The 20,324-nt window shown below is 45.6% G+C and overlaps 1 protein-coding gene across 2 annotated transcripts in view; it reads left to right on the forward strand.

The window, feature by feature from the left end:
• The first annotated feature begins 5,850 nt into the window (after positions 1 to 5,850).
• Positions 5,851 to 20,324, forward strand: part of oca2 (oculocutaneous albinism II) — a 35,869-nt gene continuing 21,395 nt past the window's right edge. The window contains exons 1-15 of one of the 2 annotated variants that reach the window (XM_076045542.1): positions 5,851 to 5,983; positions 6,439 to 6,643; positions 8,850 to 8,945; positions 10,016 to 10,216; positions 10,332 to 10,389; positions 11,075 to 11,147; positions 11,284 to 11,441; positions 11,520 to 11,602; positions 12,386 to 12,539; positions 13,194 to 13,265; positions 13,623 to 13,688; positions 14,365 to 14,421; positions 15,203 to 15,327; positions 16,228 to 16,366; positions 19,903 to 20,035. In XM_076045542.1, the coding sequence (XP_075901657.1) occupies positions 6,447 to 6,643; positions 8,850 to 8,945; positions 10,016 to 10,216; positions 10,332 to 10,389; positions 11,075 to 11,147; positions 11,284 to 11,441; positions 11,520 to 11,602; positions 12,386 to 12,539; positions 13,194 to 13,265; positions 13,623 to 13,688; positions 14,365 to 14,421; positions 15,203 to 15,327; positions 16,228 to 16,366; positions 19,903 to 20,035 (1,612 nt within the window). In that variant the 5' untranslated portion in view covers positions 5,851 to 5,983; positions 6,439 to 6,446. Of the gene's footprint in view, positions 5,984 to 6,423; positions 6,644 to 8,849; positions 8,946 to 10,015; positions 10,217 to 10,331; positions 10,390 to 11,074; positions 11,148 to 11,283; positions 11,442 to 11,519; positions 11,603 to 12,385; positions 12,540 to 13,193; positions 13,266 to 13,622; positions 13,689 to 14,364; positions 14,422 to 15,202; positions 15,328 to 16,227; positions 16,367 to 19,902; positions 20,036 to 20,324 lie in introns of those variants that run through there. The other variant, XM_076045543.1, reaches the window with a different exon arrangement.

Here is a 20,324-nt window from a genome sequence, read left to right on the forward strand (position 1 = left end):
GGCTGCGGGAGAAACAAGGTTTCATGAGGGATCGATGTGGCTTAAAATCACTGGAATTCCTCTCAGACTTAGTAGCCCCCCACCCCCCTGCACCACCACCACCACCACCACCAGCTCCACCTCTGGAACTATCACAGAGTACATTATGCTGCTGCGGATCAGGTGGTTCCGGCGTGGTGGGGGGAGTGGAGGGGAGGGGGGGGGCGGAGTCAGCACAGAACTCCTCCATCTATGGCAGGCGTGGGCAAACCTTTTGACTGGTGGGACCTCAGCGGGTTCTAAAATTTCACTGAAGTGCCAGAGCAGATGGATGGAGTTTTTTTGTGACCCACCTCATAGGACAAAAAAAAAATACCATGGGATATAAAGAAAACGTGCTTTAATGTAATTGAAAATGAGCAAAAGCGTGAAAAACAAAATATGTGTCTTTACGCCCTACGGCATTTAGCTCTTTATTGAAATGACTCTTAAAACACTGAAAAATGGATGAAATGCGGCTACTTTACGACCCACACCCAGACTATCAATATCATTTCTTCAACTTCGGTGGACCGGATTAGAAAGTTTAACAGGCCGCATATGGTCCCCGGGCCGTAGTTTGCCCACCCCTGATCTTTGGTTTTGATGCAGTATGTGGTCCATTACAAAAACCTGAACCTCTTCTACCATACAAAAAATGTTAAAGAAAGTGTACAGGGGAAATTGACTGACTTTGTAAATCACAATTTGTATATAGGAAATTTAGAATGAAAATTATTTTTCCTGTATTTGAATTCTTTCATATTTGTGTAAAGTGAATATCAGACAGTCAGTGAACCTGCAGCTTGTCTTCATGTGTGTCCGTCTGTTTCTGTCACGGCCTGCAGACAGGAGAATCACCGATGTCAGAATGGAAAAGATAGAATAGGTGTACTTTATTGATCCCAAACTGGGAAACTACACCATTGCAGCACTAAAAACAATAGAACAAAAAAAAAAAATAGACTGTACTGTGATTACGGTAAATACAAGAAACCTTCAAGTCAAAAAGCAACATTTAATGAAGTCAATAATTGTTCTACTGACATCTGAAGGCGATGTTCATGGTGAAGGTTGAAAGTTCCCGGTCTCGCTGAGCTCCAGAAGCGCCAAGCCGAGCCGCCGCCACCACCACCACCACCAGTCCCAACACCTGGCCCCGCCCCGCTCCATCCGGCTGGAGACACCACCGGATGAGATGCTTGAGCGCGGGCGCCGGTTTGAGTGGATCAGTCGTGGCTTTGCGCCAGTGTGAATACCAGAGTAATCACGGGCGGTGAACCGTGGATAACCTGGACTAATTCCTGGAAAGTGGCAGACTCGTTTAGAGCAGGTGTGTTGGAATGAGAGCGTGTGCTCGGCTCCAGGAGGGGCGACAGCGCGAGTTGAGTCGGAAGGTAGATTTTTATCACATGGTGGAAATTTAAAACCAACGCCGACCACTGTGTTTGAAGAAAACTCTGAAAAAAAAAAAAAAAATCACTCCGTTGCCTTGATTGCTGTCAATGTTTTTTTTTTTTTAAGGGACTGAACCTGAAAGAAAAGGCTGACTCCAACCAAGTTGGTTTTCTCTTTTTCTTTTTTCGCCACGCCTCCATTGTCCCCGTCCCACCAACTTGCCGCACTTTAGTGCAAGACAAACAGCGCAAAGAGACTAAATTATGCTAATTCTCATTAAACTCCGGCTCACTAATCCCCCTGAACTTTGTCCAATTTTGACGAGGCTTAACCCACTTGGGGTCAGATTACACTCGGGGTCAGATTACAGTGTCTCGACACTTTTCGGCTCACACCAGCAGGGTCACCTGGTGGGAGATTCTATCACTCTTCGGAGCGATCTGATCCTGGTGTCTGTACAGGATGAAGACGGATTGGCCCTAAACCCTGAAGTCTGAGGTAACAACAGTGGTGGTCTCATAAGTGAGATGTGATCTGAATCAAGATGGCAGCAGAACCTCTTGAAACTTGAAGCTTTTGTACTCATGACAGGACATTGAAACTTGGAGCGGGGGAAAAAAAAAAAGCCTTACAGGCTTTAGAAATTTTTAGGTTGTTTTCCAAGTGGACGACAGGGCAGGAAAAATGAACCAATCAGAGGCTGGAACAGTTTCACAGGAAATCCCAGTTCTGGCAGCCCCGGCGGGCCTGACGAGGACTCTGATTGGTTCCTGAAGAGCAGCTGAGAAGGCCTCAGCGTGGAGCTGCTGGATGCTTCAGGCCCTTCGAACCTGGACGTCACTCCTGAGGAACATCGAAACTACAAAGACGATTTCATTTTGAATCCACCCTGGGAGCGAGACAGGAAGTTACGAATGTCACATGACTCACGTGAGGCGCCTGATGCTGACGCCGCCACCTCTGACTCGTTCGTCCCGTCCTCCATGTGATCCTTGCTGCTCTCTCTCTCTCTCTGTCTCTCTTTCTTTCTCACGAGTGCCGTCTCGCCCTGCGGACATCTTCTGAGTGCAGCGTTCGTCTCCTGACGATCCTGGTGCCCGTACCAGGTGACTGGATCCGGTTGGGATCAATGGGAAACATTGTCTCCTCCACTCAGCAAGCGGCTCCTCGCTCTCTCACTCGCTCGCCCCCAGCTGCTCAGATTGTCTCCTCAGAGGATGGAAAATGGTTTGGGTGGTGATGGAGGTTGCTCATTTGGTGAGATGGACGACTGTCACTGGTGGGAACTTCTCTCGGCTCAGGTCTCATTTGCCTGGTTCACTGGTTTTTAGGCATGGATAGCGGGACGTAGAACCCCTAATCTGTTCCATGGTGTCGGGTCAAGACAAATGGTGTCAAAGGATTTTGTTGAGTTTGATTTTGTTTTAAGCTCATAATTACCCCTCAAACAAGCCCCTCCCTCAATCTTTCTTCAATGAAAAACTCACCTTTAAACTTGAAAAAACAAAACAAAACAAAGTCAATCTCAATCTCATTTGTGGCCTCGACACGTAATTTTTAGTAAAATTCAGTCTTTTAAAGTTAAAGTCCCAGTGATTTAGGTACCAAATAATGCTTCAACTGTCTCACTTTCCTGACCTCTTGTCTGACCTTCTGACCCTGCGGCTTAAGTGCACTTGGCTTTCTCCAAATTAGTGAGACATAGTTTTGTCACACGAGCCTTGAACAACAAAACTCTTTCTTTTCTTTTTTTTTGTCAAGATGCAAAATGCATCCATGCAGCAAAGTGTTTTGGGTGTGATGCTGTGGAAAACAACAGTTGGCCAAGGAAAATCCAGCAAGTAAAAAAAAAAAAGGAAGAATTTTTCAGGTTCAGGATGAAAGTTTTTCTTGAAGCCACGCTGTCTGACCTGTCTGACCTGTCTGACCTGTCTGACCTCACTTTATTCATTCATTTTCTACACAAAGTGTGTATCACGCATGCGATAGCAGCAGCCCCCCTGGTGACATGGATGGAAAAAAATAATTATTTGTGGCCACGCATTACTATACCATGCCCACGACATAATAAACGAGTGGCCACGAGATGGGTTCATTTGTGCCGGTAGCAGGATGGTTGTCTATATGCAGCTTTCAGTTTTGGAGTGATGCTGATTATCATTAGTGAATTGCGAATAATGGTAATTATGACCCATTTTTATATTCAGGAGTAGGCTGGGTTGGAATGACAACAATCATTATCTCCTGGCCACAACAATAAATATTTTGTGCCCACATGTTTTTTTTTTTTATCTCGTGGGCATGACGTAGTAATGCGTGGCCACACACTAGGGGGGCTCCGTACGATAGAAATAATTAACTATACATAAAAATTTCAACCTGATTTACGAGAAGTCATAAAAAGGTTCCGCTCACCAGGGGATTCAATGCGAGTTGAAGAATTAGTTTGAAAAATGCTGAATAAATAATTAGAGAAAAAGTTTTGCGGAAAGTTCAGCTTATCGAACCCTTTCCAAGAACAAACCCCCCCACCCCCACATCCCATCCCTTTCTAAGAAAAGCCGCCCCCCCACACACACTTCCACTCCCACACACACAAACAAATCCACTCCCACATACACACACACACACACTCACACACACACACACACACACACACACACACTGGCCTCCTCCTCCTCCTTGGTGGCTACAGAGCCTGCAGAGCTCAGCAGCACCTCCGTCCTTGGCCGGGGAGCTCAGCAGAGGAGCAGAAGAAGCAGCTCGGCCTCCCTCCGCTCCGGTCTCACCGCAGGAAACCAGCAGAACTGAGCCGCAACATTCTTTAATTGATACTCCACCATATTCAGCAACTACGTAAAAAGGAAAAAACAAAAAGTAAGTCTGAAAACCTTTTCATACAGAAAAGTTTACTGAAAGTTTGAAATTAAATGTATCTTTTTAATTTCTATTTTTATTTTAAAATGTGCTCCCTTTTAAGTGCACTACTCATTCAAGTTGAGTTATTGTTGTAGAGGAAGTCATTTATTTTGCCCTGAAAAGCATAACAAAAAGCTGAAAAAGTTTTTTTTTTAAACCTATAAATGTGTTTAAAAAATAAACGAAAGAGCACAAATTTTGTGGAAATGATTTTTTTTGTGTGTGGAAATTAATGATATTTAAATATCAGGGAAAAAAAGCCTCAAACACCTGATGTGTTTAATCCTTTGGTTACGCTCTGGAGTGCTGCAGTGGCGCGGATTAACTTTAATAATTTTACGCTTTTTGATTTGTTTTTTTTTTTACTTAAAAAGCTGTGAAGGAGGTTGATGGTCGTAAAAAAAAAAAAAAGGGGTTAGTGTTTGTCGTGGCCTGAGGCAGGAAGCTGCGCTGAAAAGGAGGATTCTTGTGTATCACAGAGCGTTTGAGTGGCTGCTTGTGTGAGGTCACCAGCAGTAAAACGGCTAATTGTTGCAGCAACAGTTTTCCCTTGTAACAGGAAGATTTCCCCCCCACTGTGGCTCAATCACCTCTGCACTGGACTGTACTCACTTTCTTTTCTTCTCTTTTTTTCCCCTTCTTATCCCCATAAGGCTCAAATGTTACACGTGAGTTATGCTGCCTTTCATGTGAGCTGTAATCCCTCCACTTCAGACGGCCTCTTTGTGTTGGCATGGAAAAAAAAGAAACAAAAAAAAAAAAAAGAAACACACCCACACGTCTGCTGCTGCTGCTGCTGAGCTCATCCTGCTGAGCTCACGCTGCGTTTTCATGGTCATTAATCACTCAGGTGGATTTAAAAAAAAAATGTAAAAAAATTGTTGAACATTTGTCATGTGCAGTTGGTGCAGATGCACACAGTTGGATTTCTTGTACTTATTTACCTTGAAAAAAAGAGACTATTTGGAAAAGGGGAGGCGTCTTCGGAAACAACCTGGAAAGTGATTGGATGATCTGCCCCTGTCTGTCACATTCAAAGTGGGCCAATCGGATTCGTTCACCGCTACGCTAATTGCAGTCAGGTCAAGGCTTCCTATTGGTGGAAGGCTTATCACCAAGCTAGTCTCTACATGCAATATAGCTTAACTGGAGTCAAAACCGGTTGGGAATAAAATGAAATCAATTTCTGTTCGGCAGCAGCAGTGAAGTTTCTTCTTCTTCTTCTTCTTCTTCTTCTTCTTCTTCTTCTTCTTCTTCTTCTTCTTCTGTGGTTTTAACGAGCAATGTACTACAGTTGCTTTCCCACTTTGGCCGCAACTAACTAACTCTGACTAACTCTGACTAACTCTCATCTCTTCTGCCTCCTTCCGCTCAATGAACACTGACCTCCGGTTCCCACAATGCAACCAACAGACGGCAAACGCTCCAGACCGGAGCTTTTCTAGATCAATACACGAGATTACAGGCGCCATCCGGAGGTTTTTCCTCCAACTGCAGCGGCCAACAAAGGCAGTCAGACAGCCCTCGGCTCTGTCCACGCGGGAGGCCGGTGCACTTCAACAGGCCTCCTTGTTCACACTCCAAACCCCGAGAGAGCCGAGCGGGTGACACACAAGAGGAGAGACTTGTGCCCCGAACTTCTCCAAAGGTTCTGCGTCGGGGCTGGAGGGGAATAGCCTGACCGCGTCACTCGGGTCAGAGGGGGAGAAAAGTTTTAAAGCTCTATAAACCATTCAAGGTTTTTGGTCACACAGTCAGTGGGCACATGTCACATGATCGTTGGGAAAATAAGAAAATACGGCCCTAATACAGGAAAACAGCGGTCATGTAGCCATGTTGCTAAACTATTTTTCTTGTTTCTATTTCTGTAAATTAACATCATATCTTTATTTGTTTTTATTTTGACTGAAGGGATACTCTGTAGAAACATTATGTGTCTCACTTCCAGACACACCATCTCCTCATTACATGGTGCTGAAGACATTTATACAATCCACTGAATGCAACATCCACTAAAACTTGAGGTCTTATCTTTTTCTGCAATAAATTCCAAAATGGTAATTTTATCAATTTCCCACCACTACGCCCCCGGTCACCCTGCAGCACTCATCATGTACCTGGAGAACAAAAGCGAGATGGAGATGTCTCAGGCGGTGGCTCAGGGCCACCAGGCCGTGGCGGGGAACTTTGGCGAGCTGCGTCTGCTGCAGGGCATCTCGGAGAGCAGGGACACGCAGAAGCTGCAGCAGTCCGCCGGCCAGTGCGTCATCCACACCGAGGGCTTCGTCCCGGTCCGGCAGGAGGACGGGTAGGTGCACTCCACCTGTAGCTCGCCCCCTTGTGGCACTTTACTGACAAAGATTTTTTTGAATGTGGCCAAAACTAGCATAGCAGCTGGAAAAAGCAATAAAAAATGGTTTGCGTCGTTGCCATTAGCATTGTTAGCAAACGAATAGTTGATTTGCCGAAACAAAACCAACCCGTGCATAAATAGAAAATGAGAATTCCAAATTGCGAACTTTACATTGTTGCAAAAACAGGTTCAACAAAAAATGTGGGTTTTTGCTCATTTGAAGTTTAGCTAATCTTTTAATTTTTGTTAACCGAAAAAGGCGCTGATGAAGGTGGCAGCCATATTAAAATTTGATTTTTTTTTTTTTTTTTCAAATTCAGTTAATGATATTTCTGATTGTGAATCTGGCTGCAAACTTGGAGAATCCAACTCATTTAATCAAATTCAGTTGATTATGTATCTTCCTGATTGTGTTCATGAGCCTGAGGTTTATAAACATGGCACCCAAAAGATAAAAAAAAGAGGAGGGTTTCGCCCTAAACGAGGCTGATGTTGACCAATTAATCACGCAAACAGCTTGTTTCTGCTGCTGTCATGGGATCAAACTGTGCTTGCCAGTTCTCATTCGGCAGCCTCGTTGTGAGAAATAGTTTGAAACCCGTGAGAGGCTTGGAGTTGATTCTCTCTCTGTTTCTGCGCCTCAGAAAAAGATTAACTTCCATTCTCTCAGCGACGGCTTGACGAGAATCTCAAACCACCCATGCAGCATCGCGTTACACATGGCCTGCTGCTCAAATCTGATGAAGTATGCGGCCGTGACGTTGCAAGGATTAAAGTTCATTTACACATGAAGTCACACAGGCGGCACATGACATAGTGTACTACAGCTGATCGTCACGCGGCGCCTGCCGCTCCCTTCAGCTCCTCCACATTCGGCCTGTTGTTGTTGTGCCTTTGAAACGTGACCACGGTGGTGTTGGAGGAGGATTTAACCCACATCTCAGTCAGGTGCTGAAAAACAAGGCAGTCTGGGAGGGCGGGTCCAGAACCTGACTGTGGGTGTGGTCAGTGACCTGGGAGGGGCCATCAGGGGCAACTGACATATTAACAAAGGAGCAGGGTGTAGAATTTTCAGCATAAATGGAGAAAACAAACAAGAACAACGATGAAGAAAATATTTTCCATGCTGTTTCTATAATTGACCTCAAACAGCCTCCGTAGAACCGGATGAGTTGCAATCAGCGCTGCGTTCAGGGCGTTGGCCGGCACCGAGTCCGTCTCGTCGTCCTCGTGTAAGAGCAGCTGAAGCTTGTGGAATGAAGCTTAGCGAAGCTTCATGTTGTGATCCGCCCCATTAATCGGCGCCTCAGACACATTCAGCCAATCGTAATCCGGAGGGAGCCACCTCCTCACTGCAAACGCAAGGAATGCTTCAATAACAAACAAACAAACAATTGGAGAAAATCCCCTCAGAAACGAGGAGAAGCAGCCTGTTAATGATCCCGGAGGAGCTGCTGAGGTCCAGCAGGCTCCCCTCTCACACAGCGGGGGCGGCGGCGAGGGGGGTGGCAAGAAGAGAAAAGCCGTCAGAGATTTAGAGATTATCCGAGGAGGCACCTTTCATTTTTTTTTTCTCTTTGAGAGATTTTCACGTAACAGTTCTTGGCCCGCTGTTCCGTTGCAATGTTACACAACACGTCTCGTGACGTCCCGACTGCAGTCCAAGGAATTAAAGAGGCGCCTTGATAAGAGAAGAAAGATATTTATGTAAAGACAAAGAAGAGAACTCATTACTGTGGTACACACACACACACACACACACACAAACAACACACACAGAGAGAAGAACTCTGCAGGAGAGCAGGTGTGTTACAGAATGTGTGTGTGTGTGTGTGTGTGTGTGTGTGTGTGTGTGTGTGTGTGTGTGTGTGTGGAGAGCCAGCTGCGAGGCTCAGAGGGCGGCGGGACCCTCAGGTGTGTGCACTGCAGCGGTGCAGGGGCAGCCACCCGCCTTTTTAATGATCTCCTCAGGTGTGGAGTCACCAGCTGCGGCGCCCCCCGCAGGTTATGCCTGTGCCGGGCTTTTCCATCGTCGCTGTTGTAGTTTACGATCATGTCTTATCTCCTTTCTAGCCTCTTCTTTCATTATTATTATCATTATTGTTATTATTATTATTGCTATTATTATTGCTTTAATCCCCGTCCCTCTTGTGCTGCCCAGACGTAGCTTCAGCGTGGTGAACATCCTCAGAGGGAAAACCAGCTCAGCCAACATCTCAGAGCGCTCGCCCCTGCTGAGGTTCTCCCAGGATGACAGGTGAGAGGGATTGGGGGGGGGGGGGGGGCAGGATGTCAATCAGCCAAATGAGGCATGAATGGGAATCCACGGTGACAAACTCCTGCTCTTTTTTTTTTCTTTTTACAGCATTTTTTCAAACAGACATTCCCATTTATTGAGGATGAAACTTCCTGGCTGTCGTACAACTTTTATGGATGACAATTTAAGACTAAAATCTATCTGCATAGATTGGATGGATGAAAATGCTGAGTGAGCCTTGCTGCATTCTAATGTATCAGCATGGACGCTGAAGAATTGGCTGTTTAATCAGAGCTGGACAACATTTTTTCAATAGAGGAAAGAGGAAAAGCACCAATGTTGTTTTTCCCAGAAAAAAAGTCTTCTCGGCTGGAATTGAAAGCTGTTGCAACGGAATGGAAAAGTAAAATGTCCTGTTTGGTTGTTTGGAATGTGACGGACAGACAGTTGGTCCAATCACAACCTCAGCTGTCATTCAAACGCTCTCAATGAACTCTTACTTGATGAATAAGCGTATGTAATCCAGCCGACACTCCTGTCAAAACACTTGACCAGACCAACTTGACAAAAGAGGAAAGAGAATAAATTCAGCATTTTTTCGAAGTAGTCATTTGCAGGACCTGTTATTTTCTGGTGTTGCATTAATTCTGTTCTCTCACGTATTCCAGTTTATGACAGTTCTGTTGTTCACTTCGTGTAGTAAGTCGTGAGAAATAGTATGAATGTTTGAATGACTCATGCGCTACATTTAATAATCCTCTGAATTTATATGACCACATTAACATTTACACCCAACTGAACAATAGTGTATTTCCATAATGAGGTACTCATTATTCGGCTTTTCACACACTGGAATGTCTATAAGTGGATTTGGAATATTCACTGATGGAGTTTTTTTTTTTTTTTTTTAAAAGTGGTTTCCACATTTTAATATCTGGTAATCACCTATGTCATGAACTGCTGAACACATCATGTGACAGCGGCAGTAACAAGCCTAATGACATCACAACTGTTGACTTTTTTTTTTTCTCTTTTCTTAATTAGAAACTATTTTTCATTTCCCTCCCCAGCCTCACCTACATGACCATCCACGACCCCAGCTTCGCCGGGGGCGGCGAGGAACACTGGGCCAACGGCTCCCTGGACCTGGAGAGGAGGTTCCGGCTGGGCAGCGAGGTCACCAGCCTGTCGCTGTCACGCTGCAGCTCCTCCGACAAGAGCGACCCTCTGGACAACCTCAACCTCCACTTCAAGCTCACCAGCAGCATGAGGTGCGAGGAGCGGCTGGCTGGGATCGACCGACTCAAACACTTCAAGCGCTGAGCTGGACAATTGGTAAAAGGCCATTCATCAATATTTCAATATCTGCTTTTCTTTTCTTGGCAGGAGCTGCATCAAAGCGTCCAGAGTGGCCGTCATCTTCACCGTGGTCGTTCTCTGCAGTGTGAGTAGAAAAAAACACAAGAAACGAAACCTTTGTCGCCCCCTGGCGCAGTGGCTTGTGCGGACAACGTCCAGTCTCTGTTTGCTGGTTCAGCAAACAGAGACACTGACGAGGTTTAATGGTTTAAATGTAAAATATTAAATGAAACAATTTAATGCTAAACACCGATACAATTTGTTTGTCTGTAACCTGAACTGAAGACACACGTCTGACTGAAACGTGTAGTTAGCCCCCTGCTGGTCAGCTGTTGTATTTTTAATCTGTTCTGATTTCCTGATCATTGATACTGGGCACTGAATATCTTCAAGGTAAACGGTCTTTCACTCTTTGTGTGAATTGTGTGCTGCCCTGCTCACAGACTTGACATTGAGGGATATGTTATTACCAGCTTGATTGGTGGAGAACAAACTGAAACTTGACCTCCTCTGCACAAAAAATATGCTTTCACTTCAGTTGATTGTCATGAAACAAATAAAAAAAAACCAACAACACATGCATAATAACAACAACTAACACACTTGTGTTCTGTTCTGTTAAAGTGAACATTGAGTACTGAAGAAGGCATTTAAACATGAGGAAATGGGACAAGCTGTTCTCTCTCAGTCTCTGCCTGTGTGTCCAGTGTGTCTTGCTGACAGTCTGCCTCGTCTTTGTGAGTCTGATGTCGTCCCTGTTGTGCTTGCAGCTTTTCTTCAGCATGTATCCGGACCGAGACAACCCCTGGAGGATGCTGGCAGTCTCCCCCACAGACACCTTCTGTATCCTTTGATGCAGCATCACAAACATGTGACGTTCTGATATGGGCGGCGGAAAAGATTAGATCCGGTTTCAGCCGGTTGCAGGAGTTTTTCCAGACAATTCAAAGTTTTTCTCTTGACGCGACTCGTCTCGCAGCCATGAATCTCACCGACTTCCGGGACAACGCCCTGCTGAAGCTGCAGGTGGGCGGGCCCTTCGCCGGGGGGATGGTGGACATCACCGACCAGGAGTACATCCTCATCCAGGTGGAGCAGACGGAGCAGCCGGGACAGCGGAGGAGGAGGGGCCAGCAGGTGGGTGTGTGTGCGGGTGCGCCTGGGAAAGAGGGGCAGAGACGGGGGAGCTGATTCTGTGGTTGTGGTGGTCGTCAGGTGATCCACAACTGGACCATCCCCCTGCACAGTGAGAGGAGCAACCAGGTGCTGGTGACCAAAACCTTCGAGATGATCAGCAGGTACCTGCACATTCTTCTATTTGTTGCTCTTTGACAGTCAAAGTCAGAGAGTTTATGTTTAAAAAAAAATACAATGCATGTTTTAAGAAATCATATTTAATCAACTTCCACAGACACAGACTTATTTTATAGACCTTGTCTTGCCGGTTGACAGTTAATCATTTTTAAAAACATATCCAGAAAAATTCGGGAACTTGACAAGGACAAACAAACTGGCTAAGCACTGCATTAGAAACAGTGTTTCTAATGTTTTGTACAAACATCAGTGTTTTCGTAAAGAACAACGACAAAAACAAAAGCAACAAAAGCCCGTTATGTTTTAATTTTTTCCCCATGATGCTCGAAAAATAACTCGTTTCATTAAAATGGACGAACAAACAGAAAATAATAGAAAAGAAAACCGAATAAACTTCTTATTTTGGAGGCAATTTTCTTCCCTTTGCACCATTTCCATCCAGTCCCCATAATACCATCATAATACCATTGAAGATCTCCTGTTAGATGCAAGAAAAATGAAGAATAAAGCAAAAAGCAAATAAATAAATGAATGAATATGACATTTGAACATGAACATTTCCTGTGTGTGTTTGATCCCTACTGAAGACAAAAAAAAAATACATCAATATAAAAAAAAGGTTTTCTATAATCAAAGGATTCACAGAATCACACCAGGTAAAAACCCAGACTCTTTTTTATTGGCCATGTGAACATCGGTGAGTAAAGTGCGTACTATTGGTGTTGACCGTTGCTGTTTCCCGTCGCCACTTCCTGCGTTGCCTGCAGCGACCCCATCGTCATCACCTTCCAGGCCTTCCTGCTCGACAACGAGGTGGTGCCGCTGTCCATGACGCACCAGTCGCTCTTTGTCAACGTGGAGACGCAGGTGGCCATCGCCGGCATCATCCTGGCCGGCGTCTACGTCCTCATCATCTTCGAGGTAAATGGCCCACGCACGCACGCACGCATGCACTGCTTTCTGCTGCGTTATTATCAACCTGGTTGGTTGACGCCAGTGTTGAACTCATTGAATGTTTTCGAAAAGGAGGCCAACAATGCAAAAGTGGCAAAAAAAACCTGCATTCTATCGCTTGGCCAGCAGGGACCGCCACAAATGGTTGCAAAAAAAACTAACGATGATGTGCTGTCAATATGGAAAGAAGCCCTAAATATTTTTATTTTTTTTTGTTCGTCTAAATTGCTATTTAAATAGTCAGTGAATGGACTCTAATGTCCATTTAATCTGATTTGGTTTAATTTCAGGTGAAACGGCTGTAAAGTTGTGGGCGTGGCTACAGTTTAGGGGCCTAGTGTAGTCGATTTACCAGCGGGCGTCACACACAGCACACCTCCCACACATCCAAATATGGAATCTTCCAGTTCAGCCAGCTGGTAACTCAAGATGGCGCTAATGGTAAAATGCTGGGAATCCTGATAAAAGCCGAATGTTGCACGTGAAGGATCGGCTGTCAGGAGTACTTGCAGCGGAGAAAGTTAAAACAGAGCAGATGATGTCATTTGGTAGTTGAACCAGTGCGACCTTTTGATTGCGATGCGGTGACATGTCTATGGTCGTTGTCTCCCAACTTTTCAGATTGTGCACCGAACTCTGGCGGCGATGTTGGGATCTCTGGCAGCGCTGGCGGCTCTGGCCGTCATCGGAGACGTAAGTCTGCTCAGTGTTTCACATCCCAAACAAACAGAGGCAGCCTGAAATCCATCCTCAACTCCTCTCGACTTGATCCGGTGGAGTCGCGGCCAACTTCTGGGAGGGGAGAGTGAAGAAAGTCGCTGCCTATAATAATTATAACACTCTCTGCGACGTTTATTCAGAGATTCTTTTACTCAATAATACATCCTGAATTATCATTTATTCATTACAAAAATATTTTTGCTTTTTTTTTATCAACCTATTTGCAACAACTTTTGAATAGTTGATGAAGAACTGCGCTTTTATAACTGTGGAGAAAATGAATGTTTTTTTTTACTTGTGACGGTGATCCTCCACACTTCCCTCCGGCAGCGGCCCAGTCTGGTGACGGTGGTGGAGTGGATTGACTACGAGACGCTGGCTCTTCTGTTTGGCATGGTGAGACTCTTCAGACATGTCCACACAGGCTGCACACTCGAAGATGGATTTCAAAACAAGTCTCTCTCTCGAGTATATACAGCATCTATCGCTCCACCGTTCATTTTAACATGAAATGAAGACCATCATTGACCGCCATGTCACTTTATTAAAAATAACAGATGTTCACCAAAGTGCTGAACAGCTACTGAGAATTGAGAAATTATGCTCTTTTAATATGCACGGAAAATAAATTTTTAGTGCATATAGATGCACAGCAACAGATGGTGGTTTCCTCTTTAGATCCTCCTCAGCAGCTGCTGCGTTTTTCACCATTTGCTTAGAAATTCAACAGACAGACGTCTTGAGGGGGGAAAAAAAAAAAAAAATCCACCCTGAAGTCATAATATTTAGTGTACAGCTAGTATTTCTGCACAGTATTGATACATGAATGCAGCTGTTCTCCCGATTAACCCAAATTAATCTGAATTCATTTTTACATGTAAAGAGTCAAGAGTCGTTCAATACTTTCCACGCGGAAAATAATATTTCACTTTTCTTTTTTGTCATTTTGGTCCGATATTACTTTCCAGCATGATGAATAATCCTGTTATATAATCGTAAACATAAACCGTATATATCATATATGTATTTATTTTCCCCTCCCCCAATAAAATGTGTGTCGTGTTCCTTCCAGATGGTGCTGGTGGCCATTTTTTCTGAGACCGGCTTCTTTGATTACTGCGCTGTGAAGGTGAGCCGCTGCCTGAAACATTTCGATACTTGACGGATGATGGTCCAGCCGTTGTTCACTTATTCAAACTTACAGACACTTCATTCATCAGAACACCAATGGGGCTGGAGGGTCCCTCAGCTTTAAAGTCACACGCGTCCGTCAAGAACAGCTCCGACCTGAGGCATTTTTCATTGTGACTTTAAAAACTCAAACATTGTCCTGTTTAGTTGGTAAGAAAAGCAGGATTTGAGAGCTGCAAGATAGCTTTAAAAAAAAAAACCCACAGAAGAACAGAAGAAGAACACCAACTATGCTTTGCACCTCCACAGAGTTTCTTTCCTCCTTTTCCCAAACATTTTCCAAACACACGTGAAATTGAGTCGCTGGATTTGGAAAATGTTTCATCTGGCTGGTTTTCTATCAGTAGCAGGAACTGTATTAGCGGCGATGAGACGATGAGACCTTCATCTTCAAAGTCAAGTCTCCTTCCCACTGATCAAGTGCCTGCTCTGCAGCAGCGGGCTTTAATCCTGAAGAAGGTCTTTTGTCCTTCACGTACAGTGAGGCTCTCCTGGCTGCAGAACACAGGCGTCCAGCCGAGCTCATGAATTTTAAGTGCGCCGCCGAACAAGAGGCAGATTCTCCAAATTCAAGTGTTTTTTTTTTCCTTCTGGACAATGATGTGAACATCACAGAGCGTCTGTTGGTGCAATGAGGCGTGGCGTCACTGCCAAGGCTGCTCCCGATTGGTGGAGATTCCCCTGTGGCTGACGTCCCTCTGTCCCGTCCAACCCTGCAGGCCTACCAGCTGTCCAGAGGAAGAGTCTGGCCCATGATCATCATCCTCTGCCTCATCGCCGCCATCCTCTCCGCCTTCCTGGACAACGTCACCACCATGATGCTCTTCACGCCCGTTACCATCAGGTGCTGAGCAGCTTTGTGTCCAGACAATCAGTGGCTTCCTACAGCTGTTATTTATTAAGATCCAACGCGTTCAGTCAAGGTCTGGTGGGTTTTTTTGTTTTTTTTTGACGTGGTTCTCGTTCATGTTTCTGGTCAGCGAACTTCCTAGAAATTAGAAAAAGTCCATCTGCTGCTTTGTTCCCTCCACTTTCCGGAGAAACGTTTTTGTGACGACACAAAGGGCACCTCTACATCTGCCAGATTAGAGAGCGCACTCCTAGACAGGTGTTGGACCCGCCCCCTCTGAGGTTGCCTCGTTTTCGAAACCTTCCGAAACATGTTAAAGGTCCAAACAGAGCGCTACATTTGCTGTTTTCTGGAGAGACACATTTTAACGTATAATTCGTGATAAAGGTAATGAGTAAAATATTGATCTAAAAAGGAGAAGATATGGGACTTTGATTATTTTATTAACCCAATCAGACAGATTATTTCTCGTTTAAATCTGATAAATTCTCTTAACTCTGGGAAAACACTTTAGGCAAGCGGCCTTTTAAATAGAAAAAAACCAGCAGAATATGGTTAAAGCTCTATTAGTTCTTGAATCGGCCGATCGATCCAGACCTTCCTGAGAACTGCTCTGCCACACCGAGGCTGTAATTTGCTGCAGGCTGCCCATTCGCTCTAATTTCTGCCCTTTAATTGTGAGGATAAATGAAGGCAATTTAAACGGCTATAAATAGCCGCGGGAAGGTGGCGGCGTGGACGGAGTTTATCGCTGCGGGGATCAGGGGCCCAACACACACTGACGGAACACCAGTCTGTCCTCATCCTCTCGCATTGCTCTCTGATGGCCGCTGGAAGGCTTCCCCGTCACTGCCTGGTTCATTCATTGATTTATTGATTTATTTTCTCCTGCAGGTTGTGCGAGGTGCTTAATCTGGACCCCAGACACGTGTTGATTGCAGAAGTCATCTTCACCAACATCGGGGGAGCCGCCACGGCTGTGGGAGATCCGCCCAATGTGATTATCGTGTCAAATCAGGACCTGCGCAGAGAGGTGGGCACTTTTCCTGCCTTCTTTTTGGACACACACACACACACACCAGCACACGCACACACACTCCCCATAAGGGAAAACAGTCTGTCTTTCTCATCTTCTACTTGCTACCCGAAGAAATTCAGAAAAGCAGGCCCTTTGTGATGTCACTGAAACCTCTCACAGTTTGTGACCACGGCCCCCAGCCAGCTGCTGGCTCTGCCCACTGTCTGAGACCAACTCGTCTCTGACCTCCCGTTCCGAAGACGTAAAAAAAGCCGGCAGCTTTAGCAGGAGGTTGCAAACAGAGGGCTAACAGCTGTGCTGCTCTCTGCAGGGACTGGCAACGCTTTGAGCCGCTGCTCCACTCGAGTCGATTTGAAAAAAAATAAAGATGAGGAAACGTGTCGTAACACGGGACCTTCCCAGTTTTTATCATTAAAAAAAAAAAAAAAAAGGCAATTTCAGTCAAGTCAAATGACTGAAGCGTCCGGCCAGCAGAGCTGCTCTGCTAGAGACCTTGTTGGCAGTTGTCAGTTATTTACATGATTTTTCTTTTTCTTTTTTCTCTCTGAAGCTTCGGCATCCCTCAGATAAGGCGTGACATTCAGAACCTCAGCGATTCACCAGTGTGCACACAGTTGTGGCCGCTGTGGGTAAATTTAATCATCTGTGTTTGCCAGCCTGTACGAGTTTTATCTCTGCGTAGCACCGTCTCGTCACAACCGCCGCTGCGTTTTTTTACACGATTCCCCCGTCGGGATCCTTGTGCTCGCCGACGGTGCAGGAGACGAGCGGAAGCATGCCACAAACCAAATTTCAACCAAGTGGCCGCTGTTGCCTTTGCACATGGCGGGAATAAAAAGAGTCAAAAACCAGAGCAGATGGATACTGTAAGTTCCACTCATCCTGATTTTCACCTAAAATTCTTAACATATAGAGAGAAAATTAACAAAAAAATGTTAGTTGCATCAAACCTGACTGATGAAATTTTAAATTTCAATTTTTGAATATATTCATATCGTAATGTTGTTACATGCACACAAACATTGACCTCCGGGTTTATGCTTTATTTAAATTTTAAATTTTGCAATCCTGCGGCTGCTCTAGAGACACTCATCTGGCAGACAGCAAAGACGACAGGTAGAAAAAAGGAAATCCCAAAACAGCAACGTTGGACAAGGGAGAAAAAAAGGCTACTAAAACAGTCTGTCTTTCTTATCTTCTACTTGCTACCCGAAGAAATTCAGAAAACCAGGCCCTTTGTGATGTCACTGAAACCTCTCACAGTTTGTGACCGCGGCCCCTAGCCAGCAGCTGCCTCTGCCCACTGTCTGAGACCAACTCGTCTCTGACCTCCCGTTCCGAAGATGTAAAAAAGCCGTCAGAGACGAGGTTGGACAAAGGGAGAAAAAAAGGCTACTGAGGCCAACGCTAGTTTTCAGGAAGAGGAGGTTGTAAATTATGCATACAAAAGGAAAAGATGATCCTGCCTGTGTGTCAACTGAAAATACTGCAGTGTGTCTACTTCCAACTGTGACGTTTTTTTTTTTGTGTTTTTTTTTTAAGAAGCATCACATCCTGCGTTCAGCTCTTGCATAAATAAGTCTCAGGGGAAAAAAACCCCCCACAAATTCAGGAAACAAACTGCACTTTGTGCTTTTGAAAACCAAACATCTCATGATTGGAAGTCAGAAGCTTTTCTTTGCAGCGACTCTTTTGGAAAATTTTTGCCAAACCCCTGTGCTGCCTGTCATGCCACCCAGCTGTATGTCAAGAACAAATTAATTTGGGGAAGCAGCAGCAAGCGGCTGCATGTCGTGTGTTTTCGCCGTAATGACAGGAAGTGGATGAAATTCCGGCTCAGGCATTTTTTTCCCCCTTCAAAAGACTGTGTGGAAGGGCCAACAGTGTTCCTCCGCCTCCTCCTTCTTCTCCACCTCTACCACATCCTCCTCCTCATCCACCCCCCACCACCACCACCTCCACTTTCTCCTTCTCCTCCACCACTTACTCTTCCTCCACCTCTTTGTCCTCCTCCTCTTCTTCATCCTCCACCACTTCCTCCTCCTCCTCCACCCCTTTATCCTCCTCCAAACCTCTTCCTCCTCCTCAACCTCTTCTTCTTCTTCCTCTATTTTTCCTCCTTTTCCTCCTCCTTCTCTTCCTCCCCCCACCTCCTCTTTCTCTACCTCCTCCTCTTTCTCCTCTTTCTTTTCCTCCTCCCGACACTGCGCTACGAGCGGACGTGACATTTTCCGGCGGCTTCTCGCGGCATCTGTTCAGTGCTCGTGACATTTCCGCCCCGGTTGCAGGTCGCAGCAGCGGTATGCGGTCCGCTCCGGCTTCCACAGCAGGTCCGGCAGCTTCCGGGCCTCTGTCCAGTTTGTCTTGGCTCGGTTTCCCCGGCGACAGAACCGGCGGGACGCCGTGGCATCAGCAGCGCTCTGTGGCAGCAGGCTCGTTCAGTCGTGTCTGGCCTCTGATAAGGACAGCTTGCCTGTGTGTGTGTGTGTGTGTGCGTGTGTGTTTACATGCTTCCCTGCTTGTGTGTGTGTGTGGGTGGTGGTGGTGGTGGGGGGGTAATCCAGGTTTGGAAGGAGGGGGTGGAGCTGCGCTGGCGATTCTGTCCCCTTCTATCACAGTGTCCTTGTGTTTGATTTGTTCTGGTTCAAGGTACGAAAAGATAAAAAAAAAAGGGGGAAAAAATTGTTTTGATCGCTTCGGCTGTAATTTTGCACCCAGGGCCACCGGTGGTGTTTCTTGCCAAAAACAGATGTGCTCCAAACTGACAGGCAGGTCTTTGAGTCTTGGCTTGAAGGAGAAGAAGAAGAAGAAGAAGAAGAAGAAGAAGAAGAAGAAGAAGAAGAAGAAGAAGAAGAAGAAGAAGATTCTCCTGTGGTTCGCTCTGACCTCCTCATTCCTGGATCCCAAGCCAACCAAGTAACATGTTAACCTCTGCCGCTCCTAGCCCCACTTCCCAACCCCCACCCCCAGCTCCGCCCTCTGATTGGCTGAACCAGTCAACACCTCAGCTATTCTAAGCGCCGTCTTCCACACCTCTCATTTCACTCCTGACGATACTCTTTCATCACGTGTCTTCACCTCGTCTCCACACTCTCTGTGGTAATTATTCCAAAAGAAAAAAAAAAATGCAGATAATGCAATGGATGGTGTCTCTGAAGGGACACATTTCCAGGAACAGCCCTAATGAATGAACTGTTGTGCTGGGAGGATTGTGATTGGCTCTCATGTGGCTGGTGTTCGGGCGTTGCCCCCCCGTCAGACTTGGACCATGGTGGACAATAAAAAAAACCCAAAAAAACAACCTGCGGGTAATTATTAGCTTGGCTGTGAATTTATTCTCTTTGATGCCAGACCTGTAGGCCGCTACGGTTTCCATGCTCCTCCGTCGAGAAAGGAAAACCTGCAGCGACTGAGGTGATATTTCGGGCAGATGAACGAACGGCCTTGACGGCACCTGTTCCGCTGCGCTGCATCTGTCTCAGATGATGAACGACACGGTTCCCATTTTCTCCTGTCTGTGTCTCTTCCAGGGCATCGACTTTGCCAGTTTCACCGGCTACATGTTCCTGGGCATCTGCCTGGTCCTCTTCACCTCCTTCCCCTTCCTGCGGATGCTCTACTGGAACAAGAAACTCTACAACAAGGAGTCCATTGAAATCGTGGGTGAGTTGGCATTTGTTTATTTTTTCTTTTTGGTAATTCTGTTGAGTGGTAAAGGATAAAGTTGCTCTGTGGGGCCCGCAAATCTTGAAACAGTCACTCCGGTTCTATACTTAAATCAGTTACGTTTGAGTATATAAAATCTTTGGAAAACATGTTACACCAAGACAAACTACAGAGTTTGAATATTTCCTGTAGCTCTGTGTGCTAAACCTTTATTAATGCATTAGTATTACCTCTAAACCTAGAATTGAAGGCTATACCCTCTACCTATGTCCACATACCTACATTC

The sequence above is a fragment of the Nelusetta ayraudi genome, unplaced genomic scaffold (genome assembly GCF_046127955.1).
Source record: "Nelusetta ayraudi isolate G7.1 ecotype Tasmania unplaced genomic scaffold, CSIRO-AGI_Nayr_v1 ptg000084l, whole genome shotgun sequence".
Lineage (NCBI taxonomy): Eukaryota > Metazoa > Chordata > Actinopteri > Tetraodontiformes > Monacanthidae > Nelusetta > Nelusetta ayraudi.